Here is a 16,089-nt window from a genome sequence, read left to right as displayed (position 1 = left end):
AGTTTAGTTAGTTTAAGATGAGTGAGCTAACATGGGCTAAATAATGGATCATAGATACCCGTCCAACTATTGCATAATTTTCTTATAATTTATTTAATCATCTAATAAATCTTTTTTTCTCTATTATTGTTGTATATAAGCATATCACATAATAAAGTTCTTTTAAAAATATTTTAATAATGTTTCTCATGGTCTAAATTGGGAGTATCAAACTAGGCCGAGTTAATAAATAATTGTGTTGGACAGGTCATATACCAAAAGGGTTGCGGTAAAGTGGTAATTGAGTACTCATTCATTCAATTAGAGATTTTGAGTTCAATTTATGGGTGTGGAGTAACTTTTGTAAAGGAGTGTTTTACCTCAATATAGGATTTATCAACACAAATCTGGATTTAATCAAATTTTAATACTGATACCGATCTAAAGTCACAAGATTGTTACCCATAACAAAATCGCGATAAGAAGTCGTAAAAGATTGTATTATCTGTCGTAGGTCTAAAGTTTTAAATGTAACATGCCGAAATCGAAATATTGAAGCATAGGATAGAATAATTTCTAAGCTTGGGGCAAGAACTTTTTAACCCTAAAGTTTATAAGAACACAAAGCTTTATAATTCCTCTAATAAACAGCAATTTTTCTCCATCTATCCATATGATGAAATATTGGCAAATCGTCGAAACGCAAATAATTGCAATGTGAACATTTTGGTTTCATGTTTTTGATGCATTTGAGGACTCCCTCTCCTCTTCTATACTCGTAACAAGTACGGGACAACCACTTTTCAGTCTCGAGAAAAGTGTCAATTTCTCAATGCTTTCATCTGAATCTAATACTTTCCATCTGATACCAACAAAAAAAACATAAATATTAGACCCAAATTTTAGTTGCATATTTTTCAATGCTTTCATCTAAATCTAATACTTTCCACGGACCTGTAGGATGTGGTCAAACGATAAACAAAAACAAGCATCATGGCTCTAGCCAAGTGCAGTCCAAGGCATGTTCTTCCTCCCATTCCAAATGCTAAGAAACTGTATGGTTTTGAATCATCCTGAAGATTTTTAACAACATGAGATCATCAAAAGAAAAAAATTTATTCACACCTGATGATATGTTTACACGTACCGACTTATTGTAATTTACGTATGATTAATCATGATATTTTTTCGGAAAACTATATCGATTACAAAAATAAGGTGAGGATGTATATTATTTCACTGCGATTAACTGATATCAATTTATATAGATTAATACATATATATGTCATGTGTTTGTTGAGCAAGTGTGTGGTACGTAAAAGTCATGTTTGTTTGTAGAAAAACTCACATCAAATCTTGAAGGAATGAATTTATGTGGATCATGGAATGTCTTTGGATCAAAATGTATAGATTTAGCATCCACGTTAATGTTCCAACCTTTCTTGATCGTAAATCCTAAATTCACATAGATATTAGAGGGTTAATATATTGTCCATTCAATATATTACTCATAGTTTCTTGTAAAGAAGTTAAAATAAACCTTCAATTTCACAATCTTGAAGTGCCATTCTTGGAAACCAGGGCACTATTGAAGCCATTCGAAGTGATTCCTTTATAACCTGTTGGCATAAAGGTTCTTTAGCAGCTCATTCCATCGCTTAAACTAAAAATAGTAGGTCGGTGAATAATATATATATATATATATATATATATATATAATTATATATAATCAATGTATAACCTATGTATATTAGCTAAAGAATGTGTTAAATTAGGTCTTGGATCTAACTCACATCCGGTCCAGAGCGTGATATTTATCTAGCTAGGGTTCCGATGTCTAGTATAGAGCATGAATTTCAAGGACAAGATTTATATTCACATACACACCCTCCCCCCACAGACCACAGTCCAATGGCGCTTTATCAGGCTATTTGGGTCCAACTCTGATATCATTTTAAATTAGGTGTTGGTCTATTTCACACTTCAAAAACTACCTCAGAAAGAAAAAGAATATCGAAGCCTTATAATGAGTCTAGAAATTTTGTTCCGATCAGATGTGAAATACTTTCCATTAACAAAAAGTAAACAGTGAAACCAGCCAGCTAGCTATTTGCATAAAGGTTCAAATATCTTCCTTTTTCTTTGGTGCAGGGTGGGGGTTGTAAAATTTTGGATATTTTATGTGACAAATATAATACTATCAGTCAAATGTCAATTTACATGAATTTGAACTCAACACTTAGAAATTCCTAATAAGAAAAATAAAAATAAGTGTCTAAAATCTAAATTGAAGAAAAACATAAATAAAAAGGTGAATGAACAAAATAAAATAATACCTTAGATGCATACGGCATACAATTCAGATCTTCAAATCTGAGGTATGCTTTACCAGAAACCTTCTGTTGCAGTGCTTGTTGTTCTGCCTATTCCAGTCAACTTTCTATAATTAGAACTTTGGCTGTGAAATACTTCAAAAAATAATTCGGTCCGAGATATTACGGTCAGATTTTCCTATAACAATTATTCTATGTAATAACATTTTATTATGACGAGCCAAGGTTCCCTTTGAAACCATTTTTATATTATATGTTCTCTATAGTAACATTTCACTATAGCAAGCAAAAAATATACAGATAAATGACATTGTTATAGAGAGATTTGACCATAGCTCCTACATGCTACTATTGAATTTCATATTCCAGTATCACTCTTTCTGTCTCAATTTATGTGACATAGTTCGGATTTCAAGAAACAAATATTTTAAATTCGGACAAGAAATCTTTAAGTTATTTAAAGTAAAATTTATATATTTTGCTACTAGGTAAAAAGTATTGTAAGTCATAATAAATGACAATTCAAAATATTTAAAAGAAAAAAAAGTATTACAGTAATAAAAAAAATTAATTAAATCTCAAAATTCAAAAGTTGTCACATAAATTAAGACGGGACAAATTATTCTTTACCCTAAGTATGTTAAGGGCCTTAGGATTTTCATCCAAATATTTGACCATCCATGTAATTGCACTAGCCGTGGTGTCTTGACCTGCCATAAAAAAATGGAATTATAAAATTATATTCCAATTTGGACTTCAATTAGCAACAGAAAAAAAAAACTCTAATATATACTGCATGTACATTAAATTAAAAACAAACCTGCAATAATCATAGTTAATATATTATCTTTAATCTGCTCATCTGTTAATTGTATGATCTGATCATCCTTAATCAAAAGATGATCAAGAAAATCATCATACGTTTCTTTGGACTTTCTTCTTGCCTCTATTATCTTGTCCAACAAACTCATAATTCTTTTTCTGGCCTGTAATTAATGGTAATGGGCTTTAGATGGGCCTGTTAACGAATTTAATGGGCTTTAAAAAATGGGCCCATATTACCTGTAGGCCTTTGTAGAATCTGGTCCATGGTAGTCTTAATGGAAATGACAACATTGCTTCATAAATCAACCCAATATCCTTATGCAACATTTCTAGTTCCTTTTTTCCTTCCAAACTCATTAACATTTTGCAGATTGCTTCGAGGGTTATCTACAAGTATGAAAAAATTAGCTCATGAAAACTCGACTCGTCCAGGTGAATTCTCTAAATATATAGATCAACTGCAAATATTTAAAGTACTTGCTAATGATATATATTATAGGGTACTTCTTTGTACCGATTGATAGTACATAAGTATATTAAATACAGAGATCACAAATAGACAGGTCGGATCAAACTCAAACAAGTCAAAAAATGGGTCAAATTAATAGATGGGTCATGACCCAAGCTATTTAAATTTGTATAGTTGGCGAATTACAAAGTAAAACTTTCACGAGTATCTTATTTGGACATCGCTGTTATCATGTATTCATTTAGTTTAACAGAAGTTTGCATATCTATACACTTCAAAACAAGTTCAGACAAAAATTAATGAATTCAGATACATACGGCTAACGGGAAAAATTGATTGAACTTGAGTCCTTTTATGCCTGAAGTTCAACCAAATGTAACTTCAAACATCGTATGTCTGAAGTTATTCCGAAGTGGATAGATTTATAAATTCTTACACACTACATATATGAGTTAAATGGTGATCCTAGAATTGAATATTTTTGCACTTGTACCAATTACAAACACGATATTTCTACCTTTTGTTGGGTTGGAATGGAGCAACATCATTTTTTGGGCTTATCAGGCCCAAGTTGAGTCCAAATAAAATTTGAAAATTGAGGCTAAAATGAACATGGAATAGACTAATAGGGACACCAACCTTTAAAGCTTCGTGGAGAATAATAATGCTAGATTTTTGGTGCCAGGTGCTAAGATTATTAACTGTCAATTCATCAAATTGTCTAACCATTGTTGAAAGAGATGTTGTTGAGAACAAACTACTAAGATGGCAACGAATGAGTTTATGCTGCTGATGTGAAGCACAAAGAAGGCTTTGGTCTCCCACGAGTTTCGCGATTGACTTTATATACCTCTTGGTGAAATTTCCTCCCTCGTTATTTAATATGTTTTTTGCTGCCTCCCTGCTCGATATAAATACATGTGTTTGCCCAAATATATTTGTTTTGAAGCAATTTCCATACCTACAAACAAAGTATTCAATCCAAATGAAAATCATAAAGAAACAGAGTTAAGATTAAACTATACTATTTCTAGAGAGTTTTTATTTAAACAATTTGAATCCCCCTATATTATCACAAGTAGTTCCGCACCTAATACTAATAACTTGAGATTGAGACACAAGTAATTGATTGATACTCGAAACAAATATCCATTGTTGCTACAACACACATTATTTTATCTTATTTTCAACGTATATATGATATAACTATAAAATTTAAATCTTACTTGAGTCGTCGAATTTTGATGAAATCATAGAAGCCTTTATTGCTATTGATGGCAGCCATGAACTGGATGGTTTCTCCGATGATCGGTATTCCCCGATTGCCTGCCGGAATCTTCGCCGGAGTTTTTCCAGTATTATGCCATAAGATTTGCAATAATAAGTATTGCAATCCTAAGCAGGGAATTATGTACCAAAACCAAGAAAACATTTTTTTTACTCGTATAGATTGCTAAGTCCTAAACAAAAAATTAATGTTGATGCCTTAGTTTTAATTAATTCTATTTGTAGAGAAATTAAAGTTCCCAAAAGTTTAAAAATTAAAGAAAACAAAGAGGTTGAAATTGAGTCGTTCATTTTTCAATTTAGTGGACAAGTAATTATGAAATGTGTAAATGGATGTTTCCACTTGAGGGATTTTTAGTGCTTTTTGATAGGACAGTTTTTTGGGGGCTTAAAAAATATCTCTATTTAGCCAACTAATTCCTCTACTAGCTTGTGGAAGCTTTGATAATAAAATAACGTTAAAAGGGCAGCCCAGTACACTAAAGCTCTCGCTATGCAGCCTTGCCTTGCATTTCTGCAAAGAGGCTGTTTCCAAGGCTTGAACCCGTGACCTTCTGGTCACATGGCAGCAACTTTACCAATTACTCCAAGGCTCCCCTTCATAAAATAACGTTCTAATATAAAAATTATTTCATTAATTAAGACACAATGTTACAATAAATACTTGAGATTCCACTAAACAAATCATCCATAATTTCATTTCCAAAATGAGATTCCACCATTGATTCAACCACACCCCTAATTATATTGTTCTAGCAACTTGTTGACCCCTTGATAATAATTTATTTTTTTTGATCTTTACATTATTTTTGTTAAATTATATATAAATATTCAAGAAATAATATTTTCTTACTTTCTTATCAAATACTAAAAAAATAATTAAGAACCTCACTTATTGTTTAAAAAAACATTTCCTCTCTAAGAAACATACCCTAAAATGTGGAGTTCAAATTAAAAACTTTAATTTTGAAATTCATGCATATATTACAAGTACGTGGGGACCTGCCTAATCATGTAAGGATACTAGCCTTTTATGGTTGGGTTGGGCTTCGCCGGAACAACCTATTTTGACAATTCTAACTAATACGCACGATTATTTTAATTATTCAAAAAATATCAAAACACACGTTAATTTTAATTATCCTATAAATTCTTATCTTTAAGACGATACGTTGTCAAGGTAATTTTCTGAAAACAAAATAGTAATAATTCATGAACCACAAGTTGAAAGCATGTCACATCCAAATGTTTTTTCTATTCATTTTCTTTCCTTTTCCACCCTATAAGTCCTTCCTGGCACATCCTCCATTTTGTCTGTTAATTAGAATATAGTGTTCATCCATTAGTTCAGTTGGACTTTTTTATTGTAAAATTTTGGCTTTTATGTTTGAGTAATATTTGGGAGAAATTTGCAAATAGCCATTTTTGCCACTGTTAATTAAGTTTTAGTCAGTGGGTCAAGTTTATTTAATATTTAGCCACATTTTCCTACCAAAAAAAATTAAAATGGATAAAACTATCCTAGTTAAAATATAGAAGAACTTCAGGAACTTGATTTTAAAACTCCTGGAATTGTAATTGGAGCTTAAAATGTGCAATTCGAACTTCTGAAAAGAATCATTGAGTGATTTAGATTTAGGAACAATTTATAAAGTTAAAATTTTTCACAACTCATAACATTCCAATCCCAATAAAGAAATAAAATATCGAAAGAGTAATTTAAAAATGAGTATCGAAGAAGTTATTGAAACTTTAATTTGACACTTTCATTAGATAAAGAATTTTCTCATGCAAATGGTATTTTTCTCTTTTGGTGAAAAGATTAAGTCTTTTTGACATCCGTTGCATGAAATCAAGTTTTGTTAGTCCATGAAAAAAACAATATTCCAAGGTACTTAATACAAAAATTATATTCTTATGTCATGTTAAATCACTCCTTTTGCTTAAAAATTAGGTTAATTATTCCAAGTTCCAACAATGTGTTTCATTTAAATTCTTGTTTTCATTTTCGAGATAATATATTCTCAAATTCGATTAAAATATTATGTACCATACGTTATTTGCGTATCAAATATCTCGGGTAAAAAGATGAGTTAATTAAGAACCACAAGTTGGAAGACACGTCACATCCAAATATAATAAAGAATATCAAATTAATTTGACTTTTCAATCAGCCAGTATATTTGATGAAAGGGTATATAATCCACATTTTGTCTTTCATCAAGCGTTACTTAAACCTTATGATAGATTAAGCGTTACTTAAAACATTACTATAGTGAATACTTTTTAATAAATAATTATTGATTTTAGTAATATTTTTTTATTTATTATCATTTATATCAATATTATGATAAATCTATTATATATTAAAAGTAAATTATACATGCAATATATATATATTATAAGTGTTTTAAAATATATTATGCTTGATTAGTAAGAAATTGACATAATATATTAAAAGTGTATTAAAGTGTGTGATAAATGTATTATTTATGAATAAAACTTGTATTATATATATTTTATAAATTATTTTCGATAATATATATTAAAACTGAAATACACAGTAAAAAAATGTTATTACTATAAATGATAAATATTTTCTTATTATAACATATTTGTGTAAGTTTCCCAAAAAAATTGGATTCTCTTGAGCTTAAATAAGTAAATAAGTAAGCCCACTAAAAATAAATAAATTTAAAATATATCATTATATTGTTAGTGTTAACATTTCAAAACATTCTATAATACCAACATGATTTGATTAATTAAAACACAATGTTTACAATAAGTAGTTGATTCTTATTGATTCAACTAAAAAAAAAAACTATACGATGTACTTAAGCTCCCGTTATGTGTTGGATCCGGAGATGGTACTAATCCAAACACTTATTAACATGTGGAGTTCATATAGATCCCTTTGTTTGGTCTACTAATTAATGTGAACATAAAATCAGTCCTTGCGTGTGAGAGAAACAACCAAATTGACATAGACAGCTCTCTTCTTGTAAATGTAATCATCCACAAGATCACTATAAACACTAAACAAATCATCCATAATACCATTTCCAAAATGATTTTCCACCATTGATTCAACCACAGCCCTAATTGTTTTAGCAAATTGTTGACCACTTGATAATAACATTTTTTCGTCTTCACATTGATGTGATGAATTCGAAGAAATGCTAGTGTCCCACTCAATCTCAAAAGCCTCGATACAATTAATCATAAATGAGCCTTGTTTTTCTACAGCAATTTCCAATTCCCCAGGGCATGGTGCATAGTATGGTGCATTAAAGGAGTCTATTTTCTCCTCTTTTACTAGGCCCTGCATTAATAAAAGTTGTTTTATGAATAAATATTCATTAAATTGGTCCCCAAGCAAACATTTAATACTCTTCTGGGGATGAAAGATATATATATCCGACTTAATTAATGTTCTTTTTTAAAATTTCTAACTATATGTTATCTTTGTCAGTAGAATTCAAGATAATGGATATATAGGGTGTTGTAGCTTATCTAATCTCATTTTCATTCAATTCTACATAACTAGACTTGTAAACATGTGCATATATACATGTATATTCAAATCTTGTTATCTAGAATAGTATGAGATGAGGTGAGTTACCAAAACTCTATCCATTATCTTTGAATTTTGTCGATCTTTAGTGAAAATGATCATACATATAAAATAACAGTTATAAAAAATTATAAAACTAAATTTCGCATGCGATACAATACTTTGATATGTGCAACAATTATATATGCACACACATGCTTATAATTTTTTCATTGTTCATATCGCTCTACTCAAGTTCATCTCAATTTATAACCAGGTAAAAATAATAAGTTTTCTAATTTTTTTACGGGCATATATACATCTCCACAAAATTAAACTATAAGACTCCTAGCAAATGTTGTTGGGTTTAATTGATAGGTTGAATGGAAAATGGAGGAAAAAAGAAGTGGAGGGTTAATTGTGTGACTTATGTTGTCTAGTTATACAACAAAGTTCGACGGTTCAAAGATATCGCATCTACCGATTGATCCAGTATATCCTATATAAGTTCACTATGGAAAGTTCAAAGGAAAACCTACTTATCCAGATGCAATTAATCTTCACTTGTATATCACACTTATCCATGCATTCCTTTATCTTATAGTTATTCCCCATTCATGTGGGGGATTATTGGGTTTAATTGATAGGTTGAATGAGAAATGGAGGAAAAAAGAAGTGGAGGGAAAAATGAGTAGTTCCCTCTTGCTTTATGAAATAAGCATTTGTCCCACATAGGTTGTGGAAAGAAAAGGTCTCCTACTTAAAAGTAGAAGCACTTTTAAGGGTGGATCTCCCCTCGCGCCGTCGTTGTCGTCGCTCGGCTCGGCTTCGGTCAAATGATTTGATTGATATCCTTTTTGGACCAAATCTCCTTTAATTGTAATTAATTATTATTTAATTAATTAATTAATTGAAAATCCTAACCCGTGACCTGACCCATTTCCGAAAGATTGCAACCTTTTCTGAAAAGTTGTAAACAGGCTATATATTTCTATTGATCTTCAGAATTGTTCCTTACGAATTTTTTTTGATAATCTTCTTCTTCTTCTTTTCTGCACTTCTTAAAAAAAATCGTGTGATATACTGCCTTGAGTGGTTCGCAGTCACCTTAATTTGCTGTACCGCTATTTTTGGTGAGTAAATTGTTCTATCATGGAAGAAAAGATTCCAAAAACCCCGGATACGTTGAGGGGGATAATTTCCTTAAGGACACACTGTGCATTCAGTGGGCTGATTTTTGTTCTTACATAATTTTTCAGATATTGTTCTTATTTTCAGTTTTTGTCTTTTATTTTCAGAAATTATTGTTACTGTTTCAATGTTTTACAATACAGAATACTAACAAATGTCAGACCAAATTCGACACTAATTTGAATTCTCAAAAAAAGTCGATTAAGATGATCATATTAAATCTTTCGACTTACCTTTATTCCCTTTTATTAGTCCAGTATACTAATTATTTTTTTTCGTTTTAAGCTAAGTTCAAGAAAGTAATTAACCTTGGAGACCAAAGTAGAGAGTGCATGTGCAAGAAGCTCCCATTGATAATAGCAACCATCTTCAATGGTGGGATCAATAGAGCTCCTCCCCATTAGTGACAACAACATTCCCCCGCCGGGGACTATCTCCGGCGAACGTGATCGGAGAAATGTGGAGAAGTCGTTCTGGAATTGTGACACATATGCACTGATTACATCACTTGGACTAGTATGTGATATGTATAATTTCCCTTTGTTTAGGGATGACCTTGCATTAGTACCCAAACCAAGTGGAACCTGCAGTTGGATTTTTGAAAGTGTATAATAAAAGGAACTCAAATAGCAAAGAATTTAGATTATATAAACTGACAGTATAATGAACTTTTACATTAACCATCTAATTTAATATATTTTAGCACGGTAACTAATAAATGTTTATTAGATAGAAATGTTTATGATACTAATCTTTCAAGTGATTTGATTGTATAATATTTTAATTTATTTACACCTTTAGTGCATTGAATATAAACTCTATATGTATGATACAATACTTTTAAAATTATTTGTTTTAGTGTTTGACTAGGCGCGAAGAACTTTTGGCACGTAACAAATCACCCCATAATTATTTGTACTAGTTAAACAATAGCTCTATGTACTATGGTCCAAAAGGAAACTTCTTTTTGTATCATCTTAATTTTATCCAAGAGAAAATTTTAAATATCGTGTTTCACATTTTTGGTAACGTAAAAGATAGAAAATAAATGAGATATATTGGGTGACTGGTTCCATCAGTGGTAGTTTAGCTATCTAATGTAGTCAATTCCTTTAATTTTGTGGGGCTAATCATAGTTGTTTTAAACTTCATATGAAAGCATTAAATAATACATTAGAGACAACTTTTCAATCAAGAGCAGACCTTAACAAATTAGTAGTTAACAATCTCTGTCTTATATCTAATCTGATAATTGATGGTCAATTATCTGCCCATAATTTTAATTTTGTCTTCGAAAATTAAATAAGTGGATACTTTTGGGTGTGTCTGGTAGGGAGGCAAACATTTTCTGTTTTCCAATTTGCCAATGGTTGGGAAACATTTTTGTAGAAAACAAGTTTCTTAAAATAACATTTTTAATGAAAGTAGCCAAAACAAGTTACATAAATGATATTACAAGTTTATTGTCTCCCCTCTCCCTCACCCCAATCTCATCGGGCGTTCACTGTGTTTTGATAGATAACATATAAATGCCCCTGAGAGAATATTTCTTGCTTAATTACCAAATATTAGAAAATAAATAAGAAACTCACTTGTTTTTCAAGAAAACATTTTTTATGAACTCATTTTCGTAGAAAACATTTTCCTTCTACCAAACACACCCTTGTTAACTAAAAATTTCGAAATTATTTGACGTAGGTAGAGTAAATTAGCTCTTGGATGGCAAAAGCTAGAACACGGGGTTAAATTACTTAAATTTTCGATAGATTCTTCAAGTTTTCCCTTTGAATAAACATATTTGAAAATTACATAAAGGAAGTATGATTCTGTATTATGAATCATGATAGTTAATTATTTAAAATGTTTAAGAAAATTATATAAATGGAAAAATATGTTGACTAACAAGATAATATTAGTGCCACATAAATTGGTCAGAACCAATCAAATAATAATAGTATCACATGTAAGTTGGTTACACTGACTTGCAAGAATCAATCAGATAATAATAATAGTGTCACATAATCTGAGAGAGTCAATCCGATCGATAAAAATAGTATCACATATAAATTGGTGACACTGACCTGAGAGAGCCAATGTATACTGGAAGAAGAGTGAACAAAATGCATGCTCTTTTTAGGGAAAAGCCTTCCATAAAATGAACCAGGAACTCCAACAACATAGCAATTTTCTGCACCTTTCTCTTTTTTAACTTTGTTAAAGAATGCTGGCAATGATCTAAATATGTCATTGAAATCATTGCCCGGAAGATCATTAAGAGAAATTCTCAACTCCGGGAAGGAGATGCCCGTTTTTCGAGACGTTTCATCTATGATATCTATAATCTCAGAGACCACCATCAATGTGTTCGGTCCAGAGGAACAACCCAAATCTGCAACCCCAATGCTCTCCGGTACATTTTTCTTCTTGTTGCACATAATCTTTAAAATTGCTTCGTTAAGTCTTGAATTCGTCGCTGATATTATCTTCCTCTACAAAATCAAATATGTAACATTTTCAATAACATAATGTACTAAGTGATCAGTCTATCTCCACAATATACTCTAGTTTTTACACTAAAACCAAATGAGTCAAAATCCAGGGTCAAAAGGGACGGACGAGATCATTCTATTAATTAGGAAAATTCATCGGTTAAACTCGAGGAGCCAATCGGTTTTTTGAAACCAATGGACTGTGTAAATTTTCAGAAATATTAAAAAATGTATCTAGGAATCAAACATAGGCATTTTCTATGATTTTGGACAAATTTATATACCACTCAATCATAAATGTTCATTGATAAAATGTTTTCATCATTTTTATTGATGCTTTTCAAGAAGGGGAGCATTGGAGAAACTGGTAAAGTTGTTGTCATGTGACCACGAGGTCACGAGTTCAAGCCTTGAAAACAGCCTTTGGCAGAAATATAAGGTAAGGTTGCGTACAATAGACCCTTGTGGTCGAGCCCTTCCTCGGACCCTGCGCATAGCGGGAGCTTTAGTGCACCGGACTGCCCTTTTATTTATGCTTTTCAACTGCAATTTTGTACTTCAAATTCGGAGCTTCTCTGCTTTTGTTAAAAAAAAAACTTTTTTATAATTTTTGGGTGAAAAAAAACGATGAAAATCCACCGATCTTCTTAAGATCTATCGGTTATCTATTAAAAAAATGAAAACAAAAATCAACGAATTAGAATGATTTTTCCTCAACGCCATTTTTTGGACGGACAGTCTAAGTCGGTCAAAAGTATTCGGTTATTGGAGAAAAATAAATAGATTTCTAAGCTTTTTTCTCGATGGATTTTTGTATTGTTATATATATATAGTTGTTAATTAATTGGCTCGACTTTCTTAGATAATCTAATGAAGTTTCAACTTTCAAGACAATCTTGAAACTTTAGAGATAAAAAGAATAGTATACTAATATTAATATTAGTAGCTTAGAAAGTAGGCCAAGCTGGCAGGGGTTACTCAATTCCACTCTTGAAATAATTGGGGTTAAATTCATCTTTTTTCCCTTAGAGAGGCTTAATGTAATTTTCAATTGACCACACTCATGCATGCAAAGATTTATTAAGAAAAAAAAATATTATGTTTGCTCAAAATAAATAAATAATTGATACGTGAACTAAATGAATGGAAATGATGAAGAAAATAAATATATATATTTCAACAATTGTTTTAGTGATGAGGATATATAAGAACTGTAACCTGAATATTGGAGTTTTTAGCATAGCTAGTTTCTCCTTCTCCATTGTTCATATGAAGTACTTGCATCACTTCCATCTTTATAATTATATAGTATTTCTTTCTCTCCTCTCTCTCTCTCTCTCTTTGTTTTTTCCAAAGAGTTTGCAGTGATGAAGAGAATTGAAATTATACTTGCTTATTTATAGACTTCACCAAGGCTACTTCCTGCTCCTAAATGTGAGACTAGATATTATCCCTCGTGGTCCTTTTACCCCCCCCCCCCCCAAACTAAACCCCTCCGTTCAACTTTTAAAAATTAGCGGCTGATAAATTATATAGCTAAATAACAATTATATAGCTGATAATTTCCTCTATTAACACTCACTAGAACTCGTCACATCAGACTAGTCAAGTATGATTTATAAATTTTATATAATTTATGAGTTATTATATAACTAAAAGTAGTGTTATCTGATGCACGTTTAAAGAATGACGAACTGCAAATTTCTCCGCGGCATTTAAAAAAAAAAAGTTTAAAACGTGGCCAGAATTACAAGGAGAGCATGGTCCAGGATTTTTGTGGGCCGAGTTGCCCCTTGCATTTATGACGAACCCTCAAGTGAAAACTTTGTTTTCGTCATGACACTGAATGCATATATATTTTTTTGTAAAATGACAATCTTTTTCACACCAACAAAAAAGAAACAGAATTATCAGTCAATTTTTTATAAAATAAAAGTCAGTGTTATCAATATAAAGATGTAGAAATAATAGAGATGCAATATTGGAACTTTTAAGGATAACCAAGTCTTTTTTGACACTCCATATTCCTGGGTGCCTCAGGTTGTTAAAATTCTTTAAGGACAAGGTTATTTGAACAACGTGTTTCCCATTAGATTTCAAGTCTCATATCTCTCGAGATTATTCTATTATTAATCAAAGGTTATTGATTTGAGTTTTCGAGAATAAAAAGAAAATTATTAGAAACATTGCTTTTAAAAATGAGCTATATATGTCATATACGAATTCGTATTTAATCGAATCCCAACAAAAATATCATATATCGGGTGAAAATTTTGGAGGATACATCGCATGATCAAAACATTTACCACATTTGAAGAAAATAAGAATTTGATTTATTGACCAATATATTTAATGAATTTTAGAGATCGATATTATCCAAATATTTTCCTTTGTGCAACTCTAACGTCACATTTACACATGTTTTATTTTGTGTAACTTTTACGAAAGAAGAAAGATCTTCCCATTGTATATACTGATATAGAAGAACCATATGATAAAATGTCATATATGCAAGGTATAAGGTAAGTTCTATTGAACAATCATAAGATCGACAATGTTATATGGTAATGAATGTTAGGATGTTAAAGTGCAAAATATTCATAAGATGAGTGTTGAAAAAATGTGGATACTAAAATATGATATTATACTATTTTAGATAAGATTAAAAATGACCACATTTTTCAAAAGGTGCAAATACCATACATTCAAAATAAAATTCACTCAGCTAAAGATATATCGCAATGGAGAGTACTCCACAGTGGAAGAAAAATATCTATATAGGTGATAACTATTCATTAAGGATAGGTTTTAGACGTGTTAAAAAAACTTTTAATATTATTATTTTTGTTATATATATAATTTAATTTTTACTTTTATTTTATTTAATATAATGATATGATATGAATTTAAATGAATAAAGTAAAATTCATATAGACGATTTCAAAATATTTAAGACTTACACGTAATTATTATGTTGTTGTGTATGCGTAACTTTTGCTGGTACTTTTTCAAAATCTTCACAGCTCACGACATTCCAAGTCCAATAAAGAAACAAACTATCAAGAGTAATTTAAAAATGAGTCTTCTACTAATAAGGAAACACAAAATTTATACCTAATTGGAATTTTGACACTTAATTCCACTAAACAACAATAAGATCCAATAAATTCATGAAGTCTTTGGTTGATAACTTAATTTTATTTTTAATTTTTATATTTTTGTATTACTTGAGCATTTTTATTTGTGATATCATCATAAAGTGTATTATAAATTCTATGAATTATGATGATTATAGAATATCTAATTTTTTCTAGCTCTTTCTTTAATAAAGCCTAGTCCCCTTTATTTGTACTTTTATCTTTGAGGTCCTTCTTTTTTTTAAAAAAAAAAGATTTATAAATAAAAACCTCGCTGTTGGCACCTTACTAGCGGATTTGCTAAAGAAAAAAGATACTTCATTTCATTAGATATAAAATATTCTCATGTAAATGAATTTTCTCTTTTGGTGAAAAGGATCCAACTCTTATTAACACTCCATAATATGAAATAAAATTCTATAAGTCAATGAAAAAACTATTCAATTCAAGGTACTTTATGCTAAAATTATATTCTCATGTCATGTTAAATCACTTCTGATTTAACAATAAAACTATTTCAACAATGTGTTTCACATTGGGATTGAAGTTTCATATCTCCCAATCAATAAGTATGTTCATTAAAAATTTTCATTTACATTTTTGAGATATAATATATTCTCAAGTTGATTCCAATATATATCATGATATATTACATATACATTTACTATGCATTAAATTTCTTAGGATAAAGGATGAGTTAAGAACCACAGGTTGAAAGACACATCACATCCAAGTTGTATTTACAACATTCGAAAAGAATTACTTTTCAATAAGCCAATATATTCGATGAAGAGGTATAAATCACATTTTTCTTTCTTTCATG

At 30.3% G+C, this 16,089-nt stretch overlaps 2 protein-coding genes across 2 annotated transcripts; both read right to left on the bottom strand.

The window, feature by feature from the left end:
• Positions 1-457: 457 nt before the first annotated feature.
• On the bottom strand, positions 458-5,132 carry LOC129904198 (abscisic acid 8'-hydroxylase 4). The gene is made up of 10 exons (XM_055979738.1): positions 4,833-5,132; positions 4,246-4,567; positions 3,375-3,524; positions 3,133-3,298; positions 2,943-3,022; positions 2,316-2,402; positions 1,520-1,598; positions 1,328-1,434; positions 934-1,052; positions 458-841 (listed from the first exon to the last, which is right to left on the bottom strand). The coding sequence occupies exons 1-10, from the start codon at positions 5,036-5,038 to the stop codon at positions 712-714; spliced, it is 1,446 nt and encodes a 481-aa protein (XP_055835713.1). The 5' UTR covers positions 5,039-5,132; the 3' UTR covers positions 458-711.
• Positions 5,133-7,582: 2,450 nt separating this feature from the next.
• On the bottom strand, positions 7,583-13,564 carry LOC129904201 (probable jasmonic acid carboxyl methyltransferase 2). Its single transcript, XM_055979741.1, has 4 exons — positions 13,348-13,564; positions 11,722-12,129; positions 9,949-10,224; positions 7,583-8,218 (listed from the first exon to the last, which is right to left on the bottom strand). The coding sequence occupies exons 1-4, from the start codon at positions 13,420-13,422 to the stop codon at positions 7,844-7,846; spliced, it is 1,134 nt and encodes a 377-aa protein (XP_055835716.1). The 5' UTR covers positions 13,423-13,564; the 3' UTR covers positions 7,583-7,843.
• Between the last annotated feature and the right edge of the window lie 2,525 nt (positions 13,565-16,089).

This window comes from Solanum dulcamara, chromosome 9, assembly GCF_947179165.1.
Source record: "Solanum dulcamara chromosome 9, daSolDulc1.2, whole genome shotgun sequence".
Classification (NCBI taxonomy): domain Eukaryota; kingdom Viridiplantae; phylum Streptophyta; class Magnoliopsida; order Solanales; family Solanaceae; genus Solanum; species Solanum dulcamara.
The sequence above is the reverse complement of the archived record's forward strand: the minus strand, read 5'-3'. Positions and strand labels throughout refer to the sequence as shown.

Coding starts and splice junctions, on each gene's coding strand:
- LOC129904198 (XM_055979738.1), bottom strand. CDS start 5,038: ATGTTTTCTTGGTTTTGGTACATAATTCCCTGCTTAGGATTGCAATAC. Junction 3,299..3,374: donor GATTCTACAAAGGCCTACAG/GTAATATGGGCC, acceptor CATTAATTACAG/GCCAGAAAAAGAATTATGAG. Junction 1,053..1,327: donor TCATTCCTTCAAGATTTGAT/GTGAGTTTTTCT, acceptor AAAAATCTTCAG/GATGATTCAAAACCATACAG.
- LOC129904201 (XM_055979741.1), bottom strand. CDS start 13,422: ATGGAAGTGATGCAAGTACTTCATATGAACAATGGAGAAGGAGAAACT. Junction 10,225..11,721: donor GTATACATTGGCTCTCTCAG/GTCAGTGTCACC, acceptor ATCCAACTGCAG/GTTCCACTTGGTTTGGGTAC. Junction 8,219..9,948: donor TCTCTACTTTGGTCTCCAAG/GTTAATTACTTT, acceptor TTATTAATGCAG/GGCCTAGTAAAAGAGGAGAA.